Below are 27,968 nucleotides of genomic sequence, written 5' to 3'. Positions count from 1 at the left end.
AAGGGAAGGAGATGCCATCACTCAATTTGATTTAGTTCAGCTCAACAGTCACTTTGCCATCAACGTTCCCATTGGTCACATTTATTGAGATTGTACTAAGCGCCTGGCACTATGTCTCATGATCTCTTTTAATCCACACATATCAGCCATTTGAGATAGGTCCCATTTACTTGCCACTTTGTATTTTATATATGAGGAAACCAAGGCTCAGAGAGTGTATACCATTCATCTAAACCAGATTTAAACCCAGGTTTTCCTGTCTCTATAGCCCATATCCTTAACCACTGGGTGCTGCTACTGAAACCACCATTCTATCACCTTGTTTCTTCCTGTTTGCCTCTGTGGTTGCTTAAATTTTCCTTCTGGTCATCTGACTTGCTGCTGTATATAATTATAGAGATCGGCAAACATTGTGCCCACAACCTGTTCGTCTAAATAAGATGTATTGTAATACCAACATGCACATTTATTTATGTATTATTATCTATGGATGCTTTCATGCTACAATGGCAGACCTGAATATTTGTATCAGAGACCATCGAAAACTGCAAATATTGACTATCTGACTCTTGATAGAAATAGTTTGCCAATCCCTGATATGCTAAGCAACCACTATGCTAAAAGCTTAACTTTTATTTTCTTATTTAACTTATACTACAATTGTGTGTGTGTGTGTGTGTGTGTGTGTGTGTGTGTCTAAGTGTGCAGGGGGTACTCAGATCAATCCTATTTTACAAATAAGGAAACGGAGTCTTGAAAACCTCAGAGCCAGTAAATGATGGAGCCATAATTCAAATCCAGGCAGTCAGACTCTAGAACGCATGCTCCTAACTATAAGCTAAAGATGTCTGTTATGGGGCAAGCTCTCCACTGGAACTGCTCATATGATGCTGAACAAGATGGCACTGCCCAAAGGAGCTCTGCTGAGGATAAGAGGACAGCAGCACAGGTGATAAGTGCCCTGATGGAAGAGAGCTGGGTTGGGGCTGTGGGATCCTGGGGGATATACACCTCCTTGTGCTGATTTTAACTGGGACACATAGAGGAGGTTGGTGGCAGGTAATATACTCACTTCCAACGAGGAGAGGGTTGCCCCAAATCTACTGACAATTGCTTAGCCAATTGATTTTCTAATAGTCTTTATCTTAAACAGTAATTTTAAAAAGTGACTTGGTAGCCAGACTATCTGTTGATTTCTAAGTGAGTAGCTTTGTAGGGAATGGTTTTGTTGGAGTCATTAATCCACATTCGAGGGAGACAAGCTCGTCTCTCTTTTTGATAATCTGTTCCCATCTTCTGTAAACTTGGAGAATATGAAAGAAAGGGTTTCAGGAGTCATCGCTATGCTCCCTGACAATGCAGTGAGCCTTCCGGCATAGTCCTGAAGGCTGGCCATCTAGACAACATTTGCATGGATAGAGACCTCATGGGTCACTTGACTGCATTGTTGGATTACTTGAGTTTGTGTGAATTTATGTCTTTAGCTGAAACTCAACTTATATTCTTGAGATATTCCACCATGGAGTTCTGGTTCTGTTTTCAGAAACACTGCAGAACAATGCTACTCCCCACTTCATGTGGTAGTGAAGTTTTCAAAGGGAACATCATGTTTCTTCCAACCATTTCTTTTTTGGGGGGTTAAAGAGCTCACATTCCTTCAACCATTTTTACTATGATACTTTTTCCAAATCTCATTATAATTCTCTTTTCTTATGGAGTTGAAACCTAAAATCTTGGATTTGCAAAAAAAAATCAAACCAAATATTCTTATGATAAGACCTTCTTAGAAACTTCAGCTCTAAGAAGGTCTTATCATGCACTAAATCATGATAATGGCATGTCTTATTGGATTTCCCTTTCTGCCGTGGGTTACTAGGAAGCTCACAGCAAAGCTTATGCTTGATTTTCTCCTCTTTCCTAATTTGATTTTTGTCTCCTATCTCCTATCAATTGCTATTGCTTTCAGTTTTATTGTATCTATTTTTTATGTAAACTATTTCATATATCCACCTCTATTTTATCAATCAATTCTTCCACCCACTATGTGCAGCAGCTTTGCTGGTTCTCACACTTTGATAATGATGATGATAATGATTCCAATAGTAATGATACTAGTAATGATAAAAGGAGCCCACATTTATTAAATGCCTCTGGACAGACTGTCACTTTTCTGAATGCTTTACAAGTGTGACTTAATTAAAACCTTACAGTCATCCTATGAAGTAATATTATTAGCCACATATTATAGATAAGGAAACTAAAGCACAGAGAGGTTAAGTAATTTACCCTACATTATAGATTCAGAAAATAGCAGTGCCAGTTTGAAACCTAGACAGTCCGTCTTCAAAATTCATGTCCTTGTCCACTGTGCTATACTAACTAAATTATCATACCACTTCAAGCCATTCCACATCAACTCTGGGCCCAAAATTTCTGGATCTCATCCTAGGGAATACTGATGTGGGCTTTGAGGAGTTGCTCACCACTGGCCCCAGTAACAGTAGTTTCTGGCTCCTTCATTGTCTGTCTGTATACTCTGGGTACTCCCTCCAATCCTGTGCTGCTGTCTAGCAACACAGCACTGGGAATCAGACGGACAGCCCCAAGCATTGGCCCAGCTGGGATCATGGAGGGTGGCCAGGCTCTGGCTTGAGACCACATCATTTGTATAAAGGTCCATGTTCAGGCAAGACAAGGGTGAGGTGGGACAACCAGGGAACAATGCACAGGCTGGAAAACAGGAGAAAAGGGAGATAGGAAGCCAAGAAGTCTGCTGGCTGATCCTTACTATACCTATTATGTGCCAGATACTTAATTCCATAAGCCAGTTATTCTTCTCATTCTGAAAGAAGGAAATGGAGTTCACAGAGATTAGGTGACTTCTTCTAGGTCATTCAGCAGGGTAGGTATAAACATGGGAATAACTCTTTGTGGTCTCACTAAAGAAGTATTAGTATTCCATTCCAGAATACAGAATGTTACCCTTACTCCTAGGGGCTTTGGTCAGAGTTGAGAACATGGAGCGAGGGCCAGACCCGCAGTGGCTGAAGTCTGAGGGATGCGAGGTGCACTGGGGGACTTGAAGAGGACGATGTTCCTCTCAGCACAAGAGGAGGCTGCTTCTGTCCAGGTTAGGCACTGTGGGAGGGACTTGGTTGAGTACAGATGTCAAAGAGTGACATCCTAAAGAGAGCCCTCAGGAAAGGGGTGCATGTATTCAGCTCAGTGCCTTTCTCCATTCTCCACCCTGGAGGGTGACCAGGGAGCTGGACTGGGTGTAGGCTGGACCGCTGCCAGAAGATAATGCCTGGCTCTCTGTGCATATGTCCTTGCTGTTGCAAGAAGAATAGGAGGGAAGGAAAGCGTTAATGAAAGGAAGAGAAAGAAAGAAGAAAGATGGAGGAAGAGAGAAGATATTGAAACATGAGCTTTTATGCTTTTGTGATTTGCCCAATATCAGTGTGTCAAAGGAAGCCCTTTCTCTTAGGCAAATGCCATGGCCCCGTCAAGTGAAAGGCAATGAAATATGTCCTCACTGGCCTGTGATTTGTATGGGAGGCAGACAGGGCTTCACAACTACCCCAGCAGAAAGCATATGGGAAGTCCAGAAAGGGACACTGGATTTAGCAATAATCTGAGGTCCCTATAACAGAGAACCAGGAAGGAGTCAGAAGGAAATGGACAACAAAAAGCCATAGAGAGCTTCTTAGTCCCTTGGGAAAAACCAGTCTCACAAAGAACAACAATAAAACAAGAGACATTTGATAGCATTTTTCCCTTAAAGTTTCATTTTTATTAATTCCATCCTTAGTGCTACTTGAGATTTGCTACAGCCCGCAGCAGAGACTTTCAGGTCCTGGAATTTTGTGTATCTCTGTGTGACCTGGGGCCCAATGCATTGTCATAGTCATGGTAAGAATAAGAACAATAAGGCCATTGCTTATTGAGCACCTACTAGGTGCCACACATGATACTGGCTAGGCACACCATTTGCTCACCTCAGAAACAGAAGGTGGGTTCTGTAACAGCTTTGAAGTCCTCTGCTTTTGCAACTACTGGCTGCCACTGAGCTCTCAGTTCATCTGTGATTAGATCAGACCATAAACTTTCCCCCCCTTCCCTTCTCCTTGTTAAAATTCTGCAGTGTAGGCAGGGATCCAGAAGTGGAAAAGCCTTCATTGCAGTTGCCTGCCAACACTTTGCAGTACCACAGTGGATGGAGCACTGCAGAGTCCAAGGCTTGACAATTATCCTTGGTGGGTGTGTGGTGTATGTGTATATATCAGAAGTGGGGTCCCTGGCAAGCCCAGGCTGTAGTTTGCTTCTGCTGGCCCTCACTCAAGGCAGCTCTGGTTGTCACTCAATTTCTTCCAGGCACCAGGGAAGCTCCCTGATCTAATAAAGGTTTGAGGTCTTTTGGTACTGCCAGACTACACTCTTCTTGGTCAAATCTTTCCTTCTACGGTTTCCTCATCAGCAAAATGGAAGTGATAATGCCTGGTCTTGGCAGAACTTGTTGTAAGGCCAAAATTGGCTGGTAAATCTGAAAACACTGTGAAAACATTAGCATTGCTACTAAAGAGTGTGGAAGGGTCACTGGAGCCATTCTTATTTTAGTCTAAGTACAAGCATTTTAATCAACCAAATGTGTTGGATGGGTTTACACAGGAACATAAATCTTTTTGGAATGGGAAGACTTTTCCAATTTATTCATAACAGCTGTAGATAACCTGCAGGATGAAATTGCCAAATGAAATCTCAGACTATAAGAGGGTAACAGAGTTCCCAGCTGCCACAGAACCAAAGAAGGTGCTACTAATGGGGAAGGAGTTTCTTGCCTTTCACTGCCACTAGATCATCGCCCCTCACTACTGAAATAGGAAGTATCAAAGTCTCAACATTGAAAAAAAACCTAGAAGTGACCTGAGTCAACTATACCCTATGAATGAATCTGTTTATAGGAATGCAAATCAATGGTCTATTTGTTGGCTTTTCTGGCCTTGAGCTGATAAAGGAGGTGAGGCATAATCACTCAACCCTGAACCTCCACTCCCTGCTGACATATAGAATTATTCCTCTAATGATAATTCCAAAAGGGTCCACATTCTCCCTTATGTCCGAGCAGGCAGTTTTCCCAGTGTCTGGTCCCAGGAAGAATAAGTCAAATTCTTCAAAGTCAACAGAGTATAACCTGAAAAGTGGTAGAAAATGTCCCCAGTAATATAGAGAAATAGAAATGCAGGGAGAGATATCAGAAAAATGTTCTGGAGGGGCACCTGGGTGGCTCAGTGGGTTAAAGACTCTGCCTTCAGCTCAGGTCATGATCCCTGGGTCCTGGGATCGAGCCCCACTTTGGCTTCTCTGCTCAGCAGGGAACCTGCTTCCCCTTCTCTCTCTCTCTGCCTGCCTCTCTGCCTATTTGTGATCTCTCTCTGTCAAATAAATAAATAAAATCTTTAAAAAAGAAAAGAAAAGAAAAGAAAAATGTTCTGGAAATGCTGAGTAAAATATGGAAATGTATCAGGTTTTTGCTGTTTCCTCTATGAGAAAAATCTGGACAAACTGTCCAGCACTTGCATCTAATTATAGTAAAATTTCACCCTAGAGAAAGCAAGCTGGACAGGATCTTTCAGAAGTAACAGCAGAAGCACCCAGTGTTTCTAGCCAGGGGGATATATGGCCAAAGAACTATCACTGCAAGGGCAGATAACCTAAAATTTGTAGGAGAAGCAATTCCAAGAGATGCTGAGTTCCCATCCTTGACAGTGAACAGCCACAGGAATGAGTCGCTGACCCACACGTGCTCACTAAAGAGTCAGGAGAGAAGAAAGCAAAAGAAGGGGCTGATGGGGAAGAAAAGAAAGGGAGAAGCGATAAGAACGAGGAGGAAAAAGTGTGATATAGAAGACAAGAGAGGTGGCAGGGCAAAGAGAGTTGGGGGAGGAGATGAGGGGAGAAATCAGGAGAGAGGGGAGGAGTAAACAGAAGAGAAGAAGGGACTAAAGGAGTGAGGAGAAAGAACAGAGGAGGAAGGTGTCTGCTGGATGTGTAACACTTTCTCTCTGAAGCTAAGTGTGGGTTCACATTGTTTCCTTCACTATACTCTCCTCTATGCTGTTCTGCATGCCTGCATCATGTTATAATTTTCTAGAAAAGAAAGAGGAAGAAGAAAGAGACTAAGAATAAAGAGGAGGTAAAAGGAGATGGCAATACTCTCTTCCCTGCTTTCTTTGACAAATGGAATCAGAGGGTTGGAAAGGTACAAGATAATAGCATTAGTGGCTTCTACATCCATATGAGAGGTCTTTGGGATCATAATGCTGGTTTTGTCCACTATGCCTGATTCCAAGCGAGGCACCTGAATCTTAGCTAGATAGAAGCTATGGTCCCTCTACCATTCTCACTGCTGCACTGGAAGATCAGAGCCTCCAGATTTGGCACCCAATTCATTTGTCCTTCAACTCAGTGTGTCACCTAAACAATTCAACTCATGTTACCTGAGCTCTTGCTCTGTGCCAGAAACCATGCTGGGGACTAGGATGCAAACCAGTGACCCTTTTCTTCTTGAAGAGTTTTTGGCTGGAGGAGAACTGCTCTAAGCACTGGTTTTCCCATCTGTAGAATGAGAGTGTTTGCTTCAGTCATTATCAACATGGGCTTGCTTGAGCCCTAGGATTCCTGACTCAGAATGAATGGAGGAGCACTGCAACCCCCTTCTCCAGAACAGCTTAGCTTTATTCTGTCTCAGATATCGGGATTGGGCTTAAGCTGGATTTAGAAATATGATTTCACTGCTAAAGAAGATCTGAAAACCATTGAATTAAATGGTCCTTAAGATCAAAAGGTTAAAGTTCTCTGTTCTATTTGTAAAGTTGAATGATTCCTTGAAGACTCTAATGATAGGAATTCATTTGTTCATTCATTCAGCAAATGCTTTTTGAGGTTCTCCATAAATGCAAACAAAGACACAATCAACAAATATGTAAAAAACCTAAAAAATAGGGTACTGGCCACCGAGGACACAAAGGACGGAGAAGAGGTTATGGAGGGCATCCTGGAGAGGACACTCTTGGAGCTGAGACATCATCAGTTAGAGACCCACTTTGAAAAGATCTGGGAGAAGGGTAGTCCAGACAAAATGAACAGCCAGTGCAAAGGCTAGATGATGAAAATGAATCCTACATGTCCAGGACTGGGGGATCCAGGTCATAGAAGGCAACGGTGAAAGTGGTATGACATGAGATGCATGTCAAGGCCTGGTGATGTAGATTCTTGCAGATTTTGTAAAGAGTTTGGACCTTCCTCTAAATTCAGTAGATATCTTTGGGGAGTTTCATAAAGGGCTCTGATGTGATCTGATTAAATTTCATAAATATCACTCTGGCTGCTGTGTGGTAGATGGATGGTAAAGGGGGCAAAACGGAGACCTCTCTTTGGTGGTGTGGATGATAGATAATGGAGACGCAGGTATAAATAGCAGAAATTGTGAAAAAAGGTCAAACATGGCACATTGAGAAATGAGAAAAAGGTTTCATGATCACTACATATCCAATACCTTTCTAGACTCTAAATATGTGAGTTTTGATCTTAATCTTGCTTTTTGGTGTCTAATTCTGCCCCCAAGTACACCTATGCTTAGTAATTCCAGAAGGCAAAAAGAAAGCCAATTCCCTTTGGCTTCTTGACCATTTGGGGAAAGTACAGACTCAGACAGACCCCCAAAAGTAAACAGCTCTCTTTTCCTTACTGAGAAGCCTGCTGGGGTGTTTTTCAATTGGAAGGACAAACAAAGGACAAACATTAACTCTTCAATCTCAGATGGAAAAGCAGTAATACTTGCCAACAGATCTGACCAAGCAGTTAACTGAATTTAAATGGAAGGGAGTCGAAACTTGAATGTGAAGAACCACAAGATCCAGTGGTGAGTGATCAGTAATTATTTCTTAAGTGTCTCCCCCAAAATCTTGGCCTCATACTTTGCAGAATATAAAAGGACTATGAGATATATTACTTTCTTTTAAGAATGTACCCTTCAGCTGGAGGAAAATAACCAACACATAAAATAGATATCTGGCTGGCCAAATGGAGTGGGCAGATGGAGGTCAGGGGTCTCCACTATTGCCCCAAGCTGGCATCAGAGGATTTGGGGTTCTAGTTCCACCTCTGTAACTTAGGACAAACCATCTAACTCTTCTAGAACTGATTCCTCTTCCTTAAAACATGGGTAATGATTCCCAACCTTCCTAGCGGGGATTATGTGGGATTTGAAAATGCTATGTAAGTGGTAAAGTGTGGTATAAACAGTAAGGGTACTCTAAGTACAGAAGGTGAAAGGAGATGGCAACATGTCAGCAGCTAGAAACTTTTCTGGAAAACAAAAATCTAATCAAGCACCTCCTGCTCAAAACCCACCCATACTCCCCATTGCCTGAAGCAGGGGTTGGAAAACTATGTCCTGCCCCTCAGGCCAATTCTGTTCTACCGCCAGTCTTATAAATGAAGTTTTACTAGAATACAGTTATAGCCATTGTGGGCATATTGTCTGCGACAGTTTTCCTACCATAATGGCTGGTGAGCAGTGGCAACAGAGACTGTGTGGCCAGGAAAGCTGAAAACATTCACTATCTGGACCTTTAGAGAGAGGGAAAAAAAAAAAAAAAAAAAAAAAAAAAGACAACAACAACAACAAAAACCTGCTGACTCCCAGCCTAGAGGAGAAAGTCTAACCCTGTTTAAAATGTAAAGTCCCTTGATACTTGAAGCAGGATTTGAAAATATAAAAGGAATCAAATATCTTCCTCCAAGTCATCCCCAACTCTGTACACCATTTTTGTAGCATTTCCAAGGGATTCATTCCACATGAGGCTACATTATCAGGGATCTCCTTAGTACTAAATGGGAATCAAGTGTTACTTTTTATTGTAATCTCTACAAGGTTTATCATAGTCCCCGGGTCAAAATGTGTCCTCAGTAAGTATAACCAAATTCAATCTGAGTCATAAATAGAGCAAATATAGTACCCTAAAGGGCAGACAGAGAACTACTCATGATATATCATTGATAATATATCATTAAAAGGGAAAGCAATTTGTAAGTGAATTAATTAATTCACTCCTAATTAATTAGTTGTACAAATATGTATTCCATGACAACAGCTATTCCATGCCATAGAACCTAAAGCAAACTAGGTAATATGGGATTATATTTATTGCTTGACAAGAAGGAAACACCTGTTCTGTGTCAAGCTGGAGATAAAGAAGAGGGTTCAAAGTAGAGTATGACCACCTTCTGATCTCAGGGAGCCTGCAGTTGAGTTAGGGAAGCTGAAGGCCAGCGGATAGTCACTACACAGGGAGACGAGTGCAATGCCAAAGTGGTATAGAAAGCACGGAGGTGGCAGGGCGATGGATAGGATTTCTGGGAATATTATTATTGCACATTTCCTCCCGTATATTTACCTCAGTTTACTCTCCCAAGGAAAAGTAAGTGAGCCAAAGCCCACTCACATGTACCCCATGGTCTCCAGTTGGGATCTATCTGAAGAGCTAATATTGACTATGCTGACCGTTTTATATAGATAATCTCATTTAATCCTCACAACAATTCTGCGTGGTTTTACAAAGGCCAAGTCACTTGTTCCAGGCTAACAGTCAGAAAATGGAAGATTCTAGCTCAAGTCTATCATCAGCTAAAGCCTAGCTTTTTTTTTTTTTTTCCTTTACTCTTTATTGTAGAGCTTAATTACATGGCAGAGAAGAGGACTGGGAGTCTATTCTAGAGTAAGTCTGAAGTTTCTGATCTACATAGATAGTACTAAATCTTGCTGTGCCTACTAAATGGGCATTTATTTTGCAAGGACTACCCAAAGGCATGGCTGGAACATAAACAGTCAGTGTGTGTTCAGTACATAAATAGTCAAGGGAGGAGAGAATAAAGTGTTGCAAAGATCAGCAATAACTCCTAGCCACTGGGTGTGCAACAGACTACTGAAACTATCTCTGGGGAGTGATTCTGGACTCCAGACAAGACATTAATTAAGCCCTAACCACTGAGGGCTAGGGAACTCCCTATCAATTAACGGCCACTGGGAGTCTGTGAGACCTGAAGCCTACAGAGGGTCATTCCCTTTCGCCAGGTGTACTCTCTGGGACATATCTGTGCAAAGGTCACGATGGGTACTGGGGGCAGAAGAATTGGATATATAACTCTTCATTTTTTAAAAGTGGAAATTTTTATATTTGCTAAGCTTCCTAGGTTATGTCTAGGACACAGCAGTTTCTACATTGACTTAATTATTCAAATTGTCACTTTTCATTCCAAATGTAACATAAACCAATAGACATATGGAAAAATGCCCAATCTTAAATAAATTTCATTATGAGAATAGTGAGATGCAATTCCTCCCCAATTTGACAGTAATGAAAAAAATCATCTGAAATTTACCAAACACGGCAACAAAGAGACTCAGGTAAAAAGGCCTTCGTATGTAGTAATGATGGGGTACATGGCACTAGAACTTACTATTAGGAAGAGCGGTAATATCAATAATATATATATATATATATGTATATATATATGTATATATATACATATATATATATACACCTTGACCTCCTAATTCTTGTTCTAGGAATTTATTCCAAGGAAATAATTTCAAGGTTCACATACTTTTAAAATGTTATTTACAGCATTAATAAAACCAACTACTTTGAAACAACCTAAATATTAAATATTTATAAAAAATACTATTAAATACTATTCAGATAGGTCATGGTTAACCAACCAGATAACCAGACAGCAGAGTCCTATTAGCCTACCTAAAAGAACGGTGTGAATCTACATGCCATAACATGGAACTTTCTCCATGTTGTTCAGTCAAACAAACAAACAAACAAAGGCTTCTATAAACCTGCATGTGTATGTAAGAGGCACACAATGAATGTTGCAGATGTTACCAGCAAGTTGCCTAGAATGAACATCACCAGATTGGTGGTACAGAGTGGCTCTTTCTGGGTGGTGAGATTCCAGGTGCTTTTTTTTCCTCCTTTAAAATTATCTACATTATTTGAATTTTTACACAATGACTATGTAATATCCTTGAAAATGGAAAACAAGTGGTTTTTAAAGATCAAGTGCAAACATCTCAAGGGTATATAAATTTTCTGGAGAAAAGGCAGGGCTAAACCAGAATAATGGCAGACTTTCAGAAGAAAAATGTGGAGGGATTTTGAAACTGTCTGACAGCCTTACACAAGAAGCTCCATCCTTCCCCAGTCCTGGAGGAGTCAGGAAAGGCCAGTGGTTTGGAGCCCGAGCTCCAAGGTCAGTCCTTAGGTTTGAATATTAGCTCTGTCATTTACTAGGTGAGTGATGGGGCAAAGTACCTCTTGTGCCTCAGTGTCCTCATTTATAAAATAATAGCAGATAAAAGCAGATAGCACCTGCTTCTAGAATTGTGGTAAGGGTCAAGGACTAAATGAAAGGCACCTACACAATGTCTGGCACATCACCAGTGTTCAGTAAATATTAGCTCTTATGAAAACCAGCTTCACACAATTGTAGCCTAAGTGAGTTAAGTTATCCAGAATGAAGTGCTAACATTCATCCAGAATGAATAGTTAGGGAGAGTAAGGAAGCAGTGGACAATTAGGCAAAGAAATCCACAAAAGTAGATTATCAAAATATCTAGGCTCTGCAGCACAAACATTTCGTGTATGAGCTGTGTGGTTTCAGGCAGGTGACTTAACCTGACAAGTCTTAACTGCTCATTCTGCAGAATGGGGATCATACACAGAAGGCCATTTTAAGGAATAAATGTCAATAACACAGTGCATGGTTATAATAAGTTTTAAATCCATATTTGGAACCATTAATAACGATAATTATTATCTACTATGAGATTCAGTAGCGAGCTGCCTGTCACTACTAGTAACCCGACAGCCTTACTTACTGCATGAAGAGGATGATGCAGAGAGGACTTAGTCAAATAATGAAGGGACAGACAACTGGAGTTTTTTTTTCTAAGACCTAAAAATTCTGCAGTCTTTGAAAAACATAAAACTGATTGTGAAAGTGGAGTTGTTCAGGACCGTCCTACAGAGTGGTGCAGGAGCCCATCACCGGCAGGGCTAACTCCCCAGAGAGCTATGGGGTGCTGCCGTTCTCAGAAGCCAACCCCACTCTTCAGAGAGGTGAGGCAAGTGTAAGATGGTTTCCCCAAACTCTGTTTATTCTGTCCCAAGAATGGCTCTGCCTGCTCTGGGAAAAGCTGTGGAGAGTTGTTCTGGCACCCCAAACACGGAAACCTGGCTGCAGATGAGGACGACAGTGTTCAGAGCAATAATGAACCCATACTGACCGCTTACTGCATGCTGATCTTTGCACTGAGAGATTTGCATAAATGTCTCATTGACTTCTCCCATTAGACCCGTGTATCTGTGAGTATCTATGCTATGAGCATCATCTGTATTTTACAGATTAAAAAAAAAAATGAGGCTCAGAGAGGGTAAGTATTACCCCCAAACCCTTCAGCCAGGAAGGGACAAGGGTTTTAACTCAGGTCTAAGGTACATTCAGAATGTGAGGAGTAATTGTAAGGCTCCTGACAACTTGATAACTCATTAGCATTACAGATGGGTCCTATTCCCTTTCGGACAGGCCACTCAACTGCCGCAGCCTCACAGGCTTAGCTGGTCTTTCTCAAGGTAGCTGGGAGCCCAAAAAAACCGAAACTGCCATGGGCATATCTAATAATTCCTGGCTGGAATGATCTCCAGCCGACTATCTCCAAGATAATCCCAGTACTTAGCACTTTTATTGTCCTGTAAAATCCTTTAATCAACCCGGGTGTCATTCGCACTTGCCTAGTCCGGTGCTGTGGGATCCACTCGACTTCTAGAAATCAGGTTTTCTTTACCATGGCAAGTGCAGGGGACAGTCCCCTGTACCTCTCCAGACCTGCACAATTCCTCAAACTCTGTTCTCAAATCACTGGTATAGCCTGCCTCACAATGCAGGCAGATCCCAAGGGGACAAATTTAAAACATCGAGGGGAAGAACACAGGCTTTGGAATCACAGACTCCCCGGTTCACATCTTGGCTCCTTCACGGAGTACTTACCCTCCCTGAACCTCAGCTTCCTCATCAGTCCAAGAAGGATTCGATGCTCACAGTTATGCTGTAAGGATTAGTGAGATAATGCAATGTTGGAAAGGGGCAGGGGTGCTCACGTAGGGGGCACATATACTAAAATTGGAAAGGCAATGGGGTGTAGAAGTTAAGAGCATAGACTGTGTAAGTTCAGACGCTAGCTTTGGACACACGCTAGCTGTGTGTCCTTGGGCAAGTTACTTAACCTTTCTGAGCCTCAGCTTCAGCTATAAAATGGGGATAATGATAGCATCCGCCTCTCTAGGGTAGGGAATGAATGAGCTATGGCTTGGAAAGTGCCTAGAACAGCACTTCTAAAATGTGAACTGTTATGATTAATGCATGTAAAGTCCTCAGTATGGCAAAAATAAGTATTCAATAAATGGTAACTGTTTTCGCTACAAGGTACATCTTCCGTGGATAATTTTATGCACCTTCATCGCCTGGAAAGCAATTGAAAAATGAAGACATTAGGGGAAAATCTTGTTCTTAGGTAAACCCTGCAGTCAAAGCAGAGGTAACTCACTGCCCTGTTGCGCTGCCAGGATGCTGTAGGACCCCCTCACCACACCCAGCCCTCCATGGCTTCCAAGGGATCTGCCTTTTATTCAGCCATCCACTTTCTCAACAGATGCTCATTATATACCCAAAGTGAGCCTAGAAGCAGGCTGGAAATACCCAAGCAGTTTAAAAAAAAAAAAAAAAAAAAAAAAAAAAAAGCCTCCAGTCCCTGTCCTACTGAGCCTACAGGTTAGTGGGGAAGCTGCACACTAAATAAATGCAGACGCAGATGATTCTTTCGGGATGGCTGCAGTCTGTGTTATGAAGGATGTGCAGAGAAGGTACTGGAGGGGCCCTGCTGTGGTCTAGCACTGAAGGTGTGTATGAGGGAGGAGTCCTTGGAAAGGTTCCCTGAGGAAGTGGCATATAAGCTGGGACTTCAAAGATGAATGAAAGTTCACTGGGTGATGCCTGGGAGTGGGAGGAGGAAACAGTCCAAGCAGTCAGGCATTTTGTTTCAAGGTCTTGCAGCCACAATGTGGCTGGCTCACTAGGGGAACAGAAAAAGGGGTCAGCTGACTTACTCCTAGAAAAGCCACCCTAATGGACTTGGTCAAGGTGCTGGTATTAGGAGAGAAACCCAGGTCTGAACTGCCTTCTCAGTTGCAACACTTCTCTCTTTCCTTCCAGACGCTTCCCACTTGCTGGCGGGACTGCCAGGCCTCAGACTCCTGCCCTGAGGCCAAGTGAGCTCAGTTCTCGCTCAGATTTCCAGAGCTGTGGACGGCGTTCACATTGCCTACATGTGAGCTTCAGCTAAGACACTCCAACAGGGATTCTGCCCTCTGAATGCCTTCGGATGCCTCAGTCCTATCCTGGTCACAGCCCACTGGGTTTTGTGATGAACAGGGAAACAGCATGAAAGAAAGCAATGGCCCCAAAGGAGGAACTTGTGATTGACACAAATGGGGATGTTCCCTTAGGGACATCATGTATCGTCAAAGAATCCAGCCCCCAAGTCACTGATTTCCCCACCAGTTTACATGTTACAGAAAGTAGATGTGCTTAAGTTTCCTACAGTTTTACAGCGGAAATTGATGCTTCGGGAAAGGAAGCCGTATGCTCTGGACATAGCAGGTTTCTTTTGGAATTCACACACTGGGAGTCTGGCGCTATCCCCTAAATGGTACTTTTGTTGTCTTATTGTTCAAGACAGCAAGCTTCTTCCAGGATCAGAACTGCCTGCCAGCCTCTCTGGATAAACAGCCCACCAGCTCTCTTGGTAGATGAGATGTTTAATGATTAGCCTAACTCATTGTTTATCTAAGTGGCAATTATCACCGTGATGAAATAGTATTTTAACTGCAGGGGAAGCATTACGGATAGCTCCCAAGGAGAATCTACTGGCTGGGAATGGCCAACGGAGCTTCCTATACACGGAGGAGAGGACCACTTCATCCTGGCTGGCAGATCTCTAAGTCTGAGATGCTATCATTAGATGCTGCTCCAAAGACCTAAAGAAATGTGCCCCGGAGAAGTGTATGGTCCCAGTCCTTCTAACTGAGGCTCAATGGCCCAGCAAAATATGAAAGTGCGGCCTGTGCTTCTAAAGCGTAACAGCCTAGAGTCAGTGGAGTTCGTGAAACAACCTCATCATCGCAGGAGCAAATCTCAGCAGGTACGGTTCAAGGAAGATGGGACCAGTAAGACTCCACCTGGCCTAGCTGAGGTGGATGTGCAAGCTTCTGAGGACCCAGCTGTGATGGGCAAGACTCAGGCCTCCAGGCACCATCACCTCCCCACCTACTCACTCTCCTTCCCCAGGCCCCAGAAGGCAGGGGGCTTTCAGAACATTGCGATCCAAACCTCCCCCAGTCTCAGGAAGCATTTCCCAGTTTTCAAAAGGAAGAGACTCACAGCCAGCAAGTCCCTGGTAGAAATGCCAACAGCCTCCCCAAGTGCCATCCAGGTCAACGGCAACCTCTCCGAACAGGACATTGTATCCTCGGACCTTGCCTACTTAAGATTGGCTCAGCATCTTGAGGATGGGCCTCGAAGAGTCAAAGTGTCCCACCCGTTTCCTCCTAGAATGTCCAAGGTGCAAAGCAATGGGCCTATTAGTGTATGCTTGGAAGCAGGGACTTGGAAGGCCTCAGAGAAAGCAACTGCTGCCATTCAGGTCCCAGATGATATTTACCACAGTCCTATCTGGGCAGCTAGAAAGTCCACTTTCAGTCCGGACAGGTCAGGTGACCTGAGCAACTCCGTACATCCTTTGGTGGACGTGTGTCCCGGAGATGCGAGAACAGTGCCACTCTCAGATTCAGAAAGATCCCCTCCCTGCTTAAATGCCACCAGCGATGCCAATCACACACCAGGCATGGGGAAACTTAAACCTGAATTGCTTTTGCCCAAAGACAACGCTGAGGACAAAGACCTTGGCCCACTGTCGTCTCTATCAAAGGAAACGTGTATTCCGTCACCTCCACGGACTCACAGCTCCCCCTCACCAGGCTCTCGCAGCCAGCCCGCCCATTCGGGAGGGGCTTCAGACTGCTCTTCGTCAAGTAATGATCACCAGGATCTGCTGTCACTCAAAACTAACGGTGTGTCAATTTCTGCCCCCACGTGTCAGGAGCAGACGACAAAGAACCCCCCCCAGTCAGACACCATGGAGTTTCAGAATGGTTCGGGGAGCAATCACCTCCCATCTCCTCCTCCAAGAAGGGAGACCAAACTTCAGAGGGACAGAGAGACGGGTGGGATTAATCCAGTTCACCTGGCACAGGGGGAGCTCTGGGACCTCCAAGGCCGGCTGCAGTCCGTGGAGGAATCGCTGCTCTCGAACCAGGAGAAGATTAAAGTCCTTTTGAATGTAATTCAGGACTTGGAGAAAGCTCGAGCTCTCACAGAAGGGTAAGGTGAACGTGTTTCTATTGAAAACTACTGGGTTACGCCTTTTGCCAGGACAGGGGCAGAGAGAGCACCGGTTCCTATTAATATAATGCCTCCAAAGTCTTTGAGGTTCTGTGGTTTCGTTCCTTTCTAGGTTTTGGTGGATTTCCATTGTTATTTGTTTTGGTGTCCAGATATCAAGAGACCGGAGAAAGGGGGGCAACAAAACAACAGGATCAAAAAGTGTTTTTATAAAGGGGGGGGGCAGATAGTAAATGACCGCAGAAGATGAGAGCACACGGCTACTTCCCCCATTCCATCCTTCCAGCAAGTTGCGGTATTTGCACAGGATTTTAGTTATCTGTGTGCTTTTTACAAGGAACTTGAGGTTACCATTGACCTTCCCCCCCACTGACCACGTCGATGGATTTGGCCAGTCAGTCCCTGATCCACTAAATAGGAACTGAAATGAGATCACAATTCTGCAAAGAGAAAAAGTTAACAAAATACTTTCCTGGGTGACTCAGCACCAGTCTGGGGAGGGGAAGGCAGTGGTTTGCTTAGGTGTAGAATTCTTGTCCTTTGAAAAATGCCCCCCCAAAGCCTGGGAAGAAGGAATGAGTAAAGCTAATCAACAAAAGGGCAGGAGAAGGAAGAAGTTATTAAGTGGTATTTGCTGATATGAATCAGACCCAACATTGCCTTATAAGAAAGAAGCACTGCGGTGTTAGGTAGAAACGCTTTGAACAAAACAGTCTGGGGTTTTAATAATCTCCCTTCTATATGCAAGGTCCCTCAGTTTCCCTCACTGTTGGTGGGGGTAAAAGTAACTGACTCATCTCACCGACTTATTGTCAGCATGAAGAAAACCTCAGATAACAAAAGTGCTTAAACATTTATAATGCCCTCTAGAAAAGTGAGGTCCTATTATCACAGGTTTCTTGTTTCTTTATTTGTTATGCAACTCTAGAGCATTGCTACTGATAAGAGGGTTAATGCTATGCTGTAGGAAACCAGTAGCTAGAATGTGTGCATCCCATGGGGATTTTGTCCATGGACTCATCCAGCAAATGCTCTCTCCTGCAGGCGCAACTTTTATCGAACTGGCCAAGATCTCAACAATTGCAGTACCTGCCAGAACACGGCGTGCATCATATACAGGTACCTGGCCAAAACCAAGGCCTCTGCTGTGGAGCACAGAAGCTGTGGGGGCCACAGGGCACTCTTGTAAACTCTCTTAGACACAGAGAGCCAAGTGAGAGGCAAAAACAGGAGGCCTTTGAATACCTGAAACCTAAAAATTAAAACAAGGTGTTTAACTATGAAATGTTAACATCTGGTTCCTAGGCAGACATTGCTTTCTTTCTGCACAAGAAGGTCTGTGAGCAAATCACATTGAATGCCCTACCCTTACTGCACACTGAGTGTTGACACGGCGCTAAGCTCTGCGTGGTGTCTGCATCTCATTTCACAGTTCCGCCTTGTGAGGCAGGTGTCCGTGTCCTCAGGAATGCTAAGCCATGTGACCTAGTTTCGCTTTAAACATTTTCAGCGAGCCAGAGAGGTCAGACTCAGGACTCCAATCCAGATCTTTCTGATCCCAAGCCTCGGGACGTCAATCCACCACACCGCCTCTTCCTCAACGGTGGCTCTCACAAGCCAAGCATGTCCTGGGTATCAAGAACTGTGCTAAGCACTTTGCGTTCATTACTAAGTACATCATTTCCTTCTAGCAGCAGTGGGGTGGGGGTGGGAGGTGTGTATGGTTGCTACAGTAAAGTAGATTTGTATAGCGGTAGATGAGAAAAATTACGTAGTGGTAAATGTGCTAAACATAAAGTCAAGATCCCCAAGATTGATGCCCATTCAACTGCCTCAGGCTCAGTTGCCCCATCTGTGGAGTGGGGACAATTACCCTTATTACGAGTGGCCATGAAGAGCAAATAAGCTCATTTTTGTGAATGCCTTTATAACTGCAAGCCTCTGTACAAATCCAAGGGCTTACTACTGTTATTACTAGAAAGATCGTTGCTCCCGTAGCTGGCAGTCCATTTTCAGTAGCATGATAGGAAAGTGGTCAAAAGCAGACATTTCAGGTGATGGCATCTAATTGTGTCTGTCTAAAATATACAGTTGAGCTTTCTCTATTGCTTTTCTATTTTGGAGAAGAAAGGCAGTGAGAGCCTAAGCAATCTGAAGCCCAACTGTATTGTCTGTGTCTTCTTTTTAAAATCTCTTTCTCTTTAGTGGAATCCTGGGATTTCATCCTAACAAGGAACTGGGAGGTAAAGGGGTGTTGGAAACACAAGTCAGGAGGCCTCTATACTTGGGGCCTAGGACCTTGAGCATTTTCTCAGTGAAATGTCAACTCCTTATGCTTGGGAGTCACAGGACCATGTCTTTTCATCAGTTAACACAAGTTTCTGGACCACTCACAGAAAATGCCCTTTATCTTAGTGTAAAATATCCCCTCGAAAAAGGGAGTCCTGGAGAAGGTTTCTGGTATAGGAGTGTGTAAATAGGCAGTCTTATCAATTGTTTACCTTTTTTACTCTATTTTTTGTATCTCCTATGTTAAGTCAATTTCCTAATCACTATGAGGACAAAAACTATTGAATGTCTAGACATTTAGGGAGGACAAAAACTATTCATCATAAACAAGAAGAATGATTTTTAATGAACTTCCATTTAAATTTTGGATAATTTATTTTTTTCAGCAGGGAATGCTGTATTTTCTACCATCTTAGGATGACTTTTTATTTAGCTCTGTAAGTGAAAAGGAGAAGTAGTTATTTCCCAATGCACAGTGAGTGTCACGGCCTGGTCTTGAGCAAATAAATCATTTCTGGCCTTTGAGTTTCCTCATGTGAAAAATGAGGGCTTTTAATTAGATGGTCCCTATGGTCCCTTTCAGTCCTGACATTCGGATGTTTTATGCTGAATTCAAAGTGGCAATATTTGGCTAAACTATGACCTTCCAACAAGTCTGAGAATGTTTGCATTTTTCTAGTATGTACTTCAAACATCCCAAGCAAACATTCTAAATTAAGTTAATACCCCTTCACAGGTTAGCAAACCTTCACACACACACACACACACACACACATCACTTCCTAGTTTTCCAAGAACAGCCACTGTATGCCTCCATCCCTTATTACCATTCAAAGCCAGACTGCTCTCCCAGACAGTATCTACAACCTTGTATCTAAGCCATTGCAAAGGAACGGACAATTAATTTGATGAAAGCAAAGAGATCAGAAAACAACATCCCCGTCAGAGTAACAGTGGGAAGATGAGAGTTGTCATTTTTTTTTTTTTTTTAACATTTCAAATGACTTCAAACCTTGTGTTGTGTCCTGGAAAGTCAGATCTTACAAACTGATGAATAAGTGATGTGAAATCCTCATCCTCAGGCCTTGTTAAGCTTCAGTCCCTCTCCCTGATGATGGATGGGCCCTGTCCCCGTCACTGTACATAAAGCACATGGGCGCCTGATAGTTGCCTGCTGGGTCTTCTTCTGTGGAGATGTTGCTGTTAAGTTAGCAATACATAAGGTTTTCCAAATGGTCTCATTAGCCAAAGGCTATGGCTATGCTACTTGCTTCCATCAAGACATGTGAGGTCATTGGTTCTATCCAACTCATTTTCCCTGCTCCAAGAACAGCCCTCTGGGTGCCCTGACCCCATGCCTCCTTGGCTTTCTTCTTACTGTGGATCATTCTGGCAGTTTTACCTCACCAAGGAGAATAGCACTAATACAAATGCCTACAGATTCCATGCATAGCTCTTAGGGGATCTCAGGGACTTCCTTACAGCTGGGAGGATGGGCTCCTTGGAATTGTGACTACAGAAGATACCAAGGGAAGAGTGTGGGAATCAACTCTATACCTTAAGCTGATTCCAGGCTGTTTTAATCCCCAGTCATTCTCCTCACCTTTCTTTAGTGTTAATCCTAGGACAAGTTACTCAGAGGATTGGGTGAATGCCACCTGTGGTACCAACATTAAGTACCAGTGAATTACATGATGAGAAGGTTGTCCTTTTTTCCAAATTTATTTCAATTCCTCTGATTATCTAACAGGGGAAATCTGAGTTTGGTACTAGAGTATCTTCAAAGCCTTTGTAATGCTTGCTTATTACACTTCTTTGCCAAAAGAGAGCTGCTCTCAGGTTCATAGCCGTAGACAAGCAGTAGTATCTAACCAGAGGGTAACTGCTTTAAATTTTTTACTGAAGTTTTTAACTTTGAAAACTAGTCCCTCTATATATTCATTGTAGGAGATGTGGATCTTCACTTTCAAAAGTGATATTACTTGCTTTGAGTAAGTGTTCAGGTTTAAAAGTGAATGGATTCAGAGAGAGAAAAAAAAAAAGTAAGTAAATGTGCAGATGGTGTGGGGAGTTTCACAAAGACCTGGAAGGTGGTGAATGAACCATGAAGCTTGGAAAAAGCTATCCCAAGGAATAAGCTCTCTTTCCTCTTCTCAAGGCCCTGGGGCCCCTCCATGCTACATCCCTCCTCCATCCCTCACCCCTTCTCTGCTTTTCCAGCATTTTGTCTTCACGGTAAAAAAAAATAAATAAATAATCACAGAGTCTCTTTGGAGATCTCTGGCTACACAAATCATGCATTTATTTTCTGGACATTAATCCCAGAAAAAAATCTGCTTGGTCTAAGCTGTAAAATGCCTCAGATGTTGTAGGGAAAAGAATAGAAGTCCTTCTCATAATCCCATCTAAATGTGTTGCTTAGGAAATGCAAAGAGGAAGCTGCAAACTTACATCTGAAATAGGTGAAGGGAGAGGTTGACCACGGAAGGTTTGAAAGATTCTAGAGAGGAGAGAGCAGCAAAAGAGCTGTTGTGTGTCTGGGCCGTTGGCAGGGGTGGGGGGATCTATCTGAACAGCTGTCTCCTGCCAGCTCTTCTCAGCCTTAGCCTCTTTTCATGGTTCCCACTGCACTCATGGATTTTAAATTTATTTCTGTGATACCACCCTCCCCTATCTGTTTCATGAGATTGTTCTCTCTGTTTATTTCCATACGGATATCTCAAAGCCACCTCAAATTCACCATTTATCAAAACACATGCTGTATTTTCTTCTTCTTATTTCTGATGTTCTCAACACCATTAACCATGACACCATAAATCTTAGTTCCCACTCACTCTTCTCCTTCTTCCTCACTCTTCTCCTTCATAGCACACATCAAAGTGGCTACTAATCCTACTTGCTAAATCCATCCCCTAAGCTTCATCAGCTCTGTCTCTGGTCAGTCAAGGCCCTCATTGTTTGTCACTAGAACACGGCTTTATCTTTTTGCCATAGGTCCCTTTCGCCCCATCCCAGGGAATCCTCCACACAGATTGCTAAATTACCTGAAAAGTAAAATCTTAACATGTCACTCTCCTGCTAAACAACTTTATCCTAGTTTCTGTGGCTGCATTTAGCTCATTTTTTCAGGGTCCTTTGAAAGTGATACCAACCTTCTTACCTGCTGGGTCTCCCATTTCTCCTCAGCCACAGGATCTCTGGCTAGTTTCAAATACTGTGTGTTCTATCATGCCTTGGTTCTTTTGCATTAGCTCCCTCATTTCCTGGAATGCCTTTTCTGCTCTGCCTTGTCTGGAAATTTCCTCTTGCAGCTTAAAAGCCCGTTCCTCTAGATAACCTTACATTACTTCCTGTGGGGGAACCCCATGGCATGCATGTTCTTCTGCCATACTGTTCATCCTATTGCATTGTAATGTAATGTTGATGAGTTTCTTTCCTTCAGCCAATGGCTATTATCTCGAAGTGGTGGGCAGTGTCTGGTACATAGTTGGTGCTCCGTAGAGATTTGTCAAAAAAGGAAATGGCTACATTGCCTGGGGCAAAGGTTGGAGACAGTGATTTAGATTGCCCCAGAGTACAACCATTATTACCATTTGTGTGTGCCACTACTCTTGGGTGGGGAAGTGGAGGGTCTTAATTAATCAAATGTTCTTATTGGGGAAGAAAGGCAGCAGATCCTCAGCAGATGTTTTTGAACTGAATCAAACAACAACCAAATGTAGTATAGAGATTGTCAATTTTCAAATACCTACAGAATGCTACAGATGCTACAGATTCTCCACAAGATGGAAGGTCATCACACCCTCCTTAGATGACTCAGAGAGCCTGCTGCAGTTTCACAGGATGTTGAGATCCTCGCTCATCATGGCCATCCAACATTATTGCCCAGTACTTCTGTACCGGCTGTGATTGGAAAGGCAGATTGGTCTGTGGCAAACCACGAATTCCCTCCATGCTCAAATAAATATCTCCCTTCCATGGTATCTGAACTGCCCCAGTGATCTCTGAGGGAGAAGGGTTTAAGATATTAGATCTGTAGTCTCTCTTGGTAAAATATCAAAACCCAGAGTAGAAATAAAGGCCCTGTAAGATGTCCCTATTCTAATTCCTGGACATGTGAATATGTTACCTTACCTGGCAAAAGGGACTTTGCAGATGTGGTTAAGGATCTTGGGATGAGATGAATATCCTGGATTGTCCAGGTGGGCTCAATTTAATCATAAGGATCCCTACAAAGGGAAGAGGGAGTCAGGAGAGTCTTCTCTGCAGAGTCAGAGAAGGAGCTATGACAACAGAAGCAGAGGTTCAAGAGAGGAAATCACAAACAAAAAATGTGGACAGCCTCTAGTGGAAAAAAATCAAAGGACAGACTCTCTCACAGAGGCTCCAGAAGAACACAGTTCTGTTGATGCCATGCTTTACAGTTCTGGAGGACTTCTGATCTCCAGAGTTCTAAGAGTACCATTTGTGTTGTTTTAAACCACTAAATTCGTGATGATTTTTTTTCAGCAGCAATAATAATACAACCAAATTAAACTCTCATGATTCATAAACAAATTGCATCTAATGGGAGTTCAGTTTATTTGCCTTTTTTTTTTTAATGATTTTTACAATTACAGCAGCTAGCTGACAGCAGAGATCTGTTGGGAAGAAAATTAGGGGAAAGAAATAAGACAGTGTCTATTATTACTGGTCATTATAAATACCTTCTGTTCCCACATTTAATCCTCACCACCATGTGAGATGGATAAAAAATACTCCCATTTTGCAGATGAGGCAACTGAGGCTCAAGTACTTACACAATACTCAGATTAGACAATTGGGACTGAGAGAGTAAGGCACAAGCACAGTTACTCTGAAGCTAGTAAGTGGCCATGACAAGACTGAGACTCACTTTTAGGGCCTGCTAGTTAGATTCCATAGCATGCTGCCTTTAGAGGACAGACCTGTTTGAGGGGTGTCAGCAGTATGTTACATGGCCAAGTTCCCCTCAGCCAAGGGCATCATGAAGGCTTTGTTTTAGATGCAGGCTTTAAGTAATGTTCTCAAAGGGTAATCATGGAGCACCAGCATAGGAGACTCCTGGGTATCCGAATACTGGTTGCTGGCCTTGACCCCCTAACCTCCTGGAGCAGAAGGTGGGGTGAAGGATGGCAGGAGTCTGTAGTTGCAGCAAGTGCCTTGAGAAGTTCTGATCCCAATAAAGCTTAAGAGACATTCAATTAGGTAAAATCAGGATTTTATTTTTAAATGATTTTATTTGAGAGAGAGCGAGCGAGTGAGGGAGCATGTGCACTTGAAGAGAAAGTATAAGCAGTGGAGAGAGAGAAGCAGGCTCCCCATTGATGTAGAGCCTGATGTGGGGCTCAGTCCCAGGGCCCTGGGACCATGACCTGAGCCACTTAACCAACTGAGCCACCCAGATGCCCCAAAAATCAGGGTCTTAAAAGAAGATGCAGTTGATTTACTATAAACTTTTGTGAGAACCAGCCTACATGCCCATGAAAAGAAAATTCTTGCCAATAAAATAGCCCAGCAAATAGCTTTTGTTTTGAATGCATCATTGGAAAAACGTTTGCTTTTCTACTAATTGTAGGGTTAGGCAGTCATATACAGACCTAACTCAAGGGTGCAGATGAGAGTGGACGCAACGGGAAAGGAAGTGGATGTCAGAGGGCTAGCTCATATAGTAATTTTTGAGGCCTCCTATTTCCAAAGAGAAGAGAAAATGAGTCTCTGTCAGTCCACCTTGGGGCCCAGGCTTGCGTTATGCATTACGTAGGGCATTCACTTGCAGTGGCTCCTTCCTGCCACGTCTCCCAGTTGCTCAGGCCTCTTCTGAGATCAGAACACAATGGCAATCCCTGCTGACATTGCTCCTCCAATTAAGGTTAAGACCATGTAAAGCCCAATGTTGCACCCAAGCTAAGCCCAGATGCTAGGAGCTATCCTCTGGCGAGTCCTGGAGGAGCAATCATAAATACCAGATAGGGTGGGTATGCAAGGTGCTGGCCCGCACCAGCTTCCCGACTTAGGAGAGAGCTGTAGTGGCCGCATGCTCCCGAACCAGGTAATATGCATGACCCCGAATGCCAGGCGCCTCCACCACCATCCTCTCATTCCCTCAAGCTCCACAGACCACGGGCCGCCTTTTCACCATTCCCGATTCCTCCACCGTTACAACTCCTTCTGACCAGAAAGAGAAGTTAAGGATATTCCGAAGATTTGCTGCAAGGGCCTCCCTTTGTATTCCCATTGTTCCCAATGTGACTCCCTCGCAGTTTAGATATTCAGAACTCATCAGAAGGAGCCTCTCCAGAACACAGGCCAAAGCCTTGCAGCTGCGTGCCCCGCAGGAGGAAAGCCGAGCCGGCCCCTTCCTGGGGAAGGAGGCTCTGGAGACTTACATGAGCCACCTAGGGCCACACGGTCAGTGGTGCTGAGTGTCTCCCTTGAGTTTCCTTCTGTGGTGAAGCTTTCCAACCACTGGGGCTTGGCCTTCCCTTCCACTTAGAACTATTACCTAACTAGAGAAAAAGGCATTATCTTACTAGAAATGCAATATGCGCCCAGGCCTGTGGGTTTAGTAACCCACTTTCCACCTAAATTATTTAGTATTTTCCTTTTGTCTGCTGCTGATGCTCTGCCAGCATGGAGCTGGGTGGACTGTGCGAGCTTTGCCTTCCAGCCGCCGTCCTCCCTCTGGCCAGCAATGAAGTCCGCGGTGGAAAATAATTACAAATTACACAGCATGTCTGTTCTTTCTAGTAATCACAGGGGCGTTTGCAGCCCTCGCCAAATTTCAATACGGACTGAACAGCATTTATTCCAGATGCTGGAACAAGGACATTAGGGCAACACCACCCAGCATCCCCCCAATAAGTGCCACCAAACATGGCTCAGCTCTCTCTTTTTAGGAAGAAAACATAGAGTTCAGAGCACATGTGGAAATTTCTCAGAGCTCCGACAGGTTGATCCCTAAGACATTTGCTTCTAGCCCCCATTTCTCTCAGTAGCTTTGTCCCTTTCTTCTTCTCCTTAGAATGCAAGGAGAAAGTAAATTTATAGCATCAGCAATTTATCTGAAATAAAAATGAAACCTATTTTAATGCATTAATAGCTAAAGAGGCTGAAACATACTATAAATATAAAATCAATCAAGTTTAGAATTTCACAGGAATAACAAATGGATGGCTGCTGGCACAGAGGACACGGTTGACCACAGAATGACCCAATCTTTATTTCTCTGTAAAGTTAATGTAACAATCATTACCATGTATTGAACCAGGCATGGTGCCAAGAGCTTTGCTAAACACTGTACATGTATCCTCTCACTTTGGACTCCCAACAATCTTAAAATGGGGGTCTGGTTGTTGTAATCACTCTGCAGATGAGGAAACCAGGACTCAAGAGGAGTTCCATGAACAACTTGTCCAAAATTCAATGTAGCAAGAGTGCAAACCGATCCTGCTTTCAGGAGATTTTCTTGCCCCTGCCACTCTTACTCTGACCTTGGAGAATCAATGAATATACATGTTAAAGTTCTCTGAGATGATCTGCCACTTCTGGAGGCCAATCCTAAAGACCTTCTTGACACAGAGCCACAGAAGGCAGGGCGCAGATTTCTTTCACAGTCAGGGATCAGCAGTGAAGATTTCTGCAGCTTGGTCCTACTTACTTATGTATTGAGAAGGGAACCTACAGTTCTCTGAGGACTCATCAGCAGACAGAGGCCCTAGGAGAAGGGGTACACTTGCCAACTTAAAATGGCTGCAAGTTGTAAAGCTTAAAATTATACCCTATAAATAATGAGCAATCTGGTCATTAGAAGAAAGCGTTAGGAACAAAATCCCTTCCAGGTTGAGGGGAAAAGAAAACAAACTAGCGAAAGCTCCTACTTTCCCAGACTATAATTCTCCCCCAGAGACACTTTCCAAAATGGCGTGATTTATCCAAGTGGAGAGGAACCAAACTACCTTCGCTGATTCCGTTGATTCTGATGGCTAATTCTCTAAAAAAGGAAGTTGCAGGCAGTAATAAATCTGTAGTGCACCTGAGTTCTGTGGTAAGAGGGGTCGCAGAAGCACTCTGACAGAGATGATGAAGGGATGGAGAGGGTTTTGGGAGATGTTTTGTCTTCAGAGAGATGCTGTGGATCATTAATTTCTCAGCCAACTTGCCAGGAGTTATGGTTTATGGCAGTGGCTTGTCGCCACTTTTCTTTATAAAAGAGCAAGACTCACCTGCTAAGAAGAAAGTGCAGAGAGACAGCCACAGACCTCAGTAGCCTCCAGTAGACCCAAGACTGCTGAGTCCCTGTATGGCCTTGAGTAAGCTCCCTCTTAGGAGCAGCGCCCACCTCCTCTGGGAAAACAGCCTTATGGGCAGAACTGCCCTGCAAGCTAGAAGCACTGTTTTGAAGTGGGTTGGTTAGCTGGGTCAGAAGGTGTCACCATGGGCCACAGTCGCAGGTTTCGTCCAGTTCCACAGGGGGTTGAGAGGTCTTTAGGGTGCACCAGGCCTTGATCAGCACTGCCTCACCACACCTACCCCATACACATTTGGCACCTAGGATCTCACACAAATAGAGACTACTATGCTCTTTCAGCACAGAATACCTCAGTAGTCAAGCTTTGGAGCTGGACAATATAGGTGCAGATCCTGGCCCTGTCGCTTACTAGCGTGTGCTCTTGGCAGAATATTTACCTCCCCTCGCCTCAGTTTCCTCATGTGTAAAATGAAGTTAGCATCTAATCTCAAGGGGCTATGAAAATTACATGAGACATGTGAGAATCATTGAGCTTGTAGTATAGTGTTCACACTACAGATGACTCTTCATAAATGAGAGGAATGGTAGTTCTCCCTGTCTTCCTGCCACCCCTCTGCTCTCTCCACTTCCTCCTCCTCCCCACCTTCCTACTTCTCCTCATTCCTGTTATTATTATTCACTTAAATACCATATGTCCTCACCTAACACACTGCAGGTATTCTCATTCTTTCTTTCTTCTTAGAATAAGACCCCCCAATCTACCCCCCCCCCCCATAATAGGCAAGCCCTGGAATAAAACAACTGATCTCTCTTTAGGAAAAAC

At 43.5% G+C, this 27,968-nt stretch overlaps 2 protein-coding genes across 3 annotated transcripts in view; one reads left to right on the top strand and one right to left on the bottom strand.

Annotated features, from left to right (window-relative positions):
- DOCK2 (dedicator of cytokinesis 2) overlaps positions 1-27,968 on the bottom strand; it is a 413,194-nt gene that overhangs the window by 173,733 nt on the left and 211,493 nt on the right. The gene's annotated exons all lie outside the window — the stretch shown is intronic.
- The window catches only part of INSYN2B (inhibitory synaptic factor family member 2B), a 116,028-nt gene that overhangs the window by 79,993 nt on the left and 8,067 nt on the right, over positions 1-27,968 (top strand). Inside the window, exons 2-3 of one of the 2 annotated variants that reach the window (XM_059417335.1) lie at positions 14,341-16,566; positions 17,632-17,706. In XM_059417335.1, the coding sequence (XP_059273318.1) occupies positions 15,221-16,566; positions 17,632-17,706 (1,421 nt within the window). In that variant the 5' untranslated portion in view covers positions 14,341-15,220. Of the gene's footprint in view, positions 1-14,228; positions 16,567-17,631; positions 17,707-27,968 lie in introns of those variants that run through there. The other variant, XM_059417336.1, reaches the window with a different exon arrangement.

Source organism: Mustela nigripes, chromosome 12 (genome assembly GCF_022355385.1).
Source record: "Mustela nigripes isolate SB6536 chromosome 12, MUSNIG.SB6536, whole genome shotgun sequence".
Taxonomy (NCBI): Eukaryota; Metazoa; Chordata; class Mammalia; order Carnivora; family Mustelidae; genus Mustela; species Mustela nigripes.
This window is presented reverse-complemented; position numbering and strand designations above follow the sequence as displayed.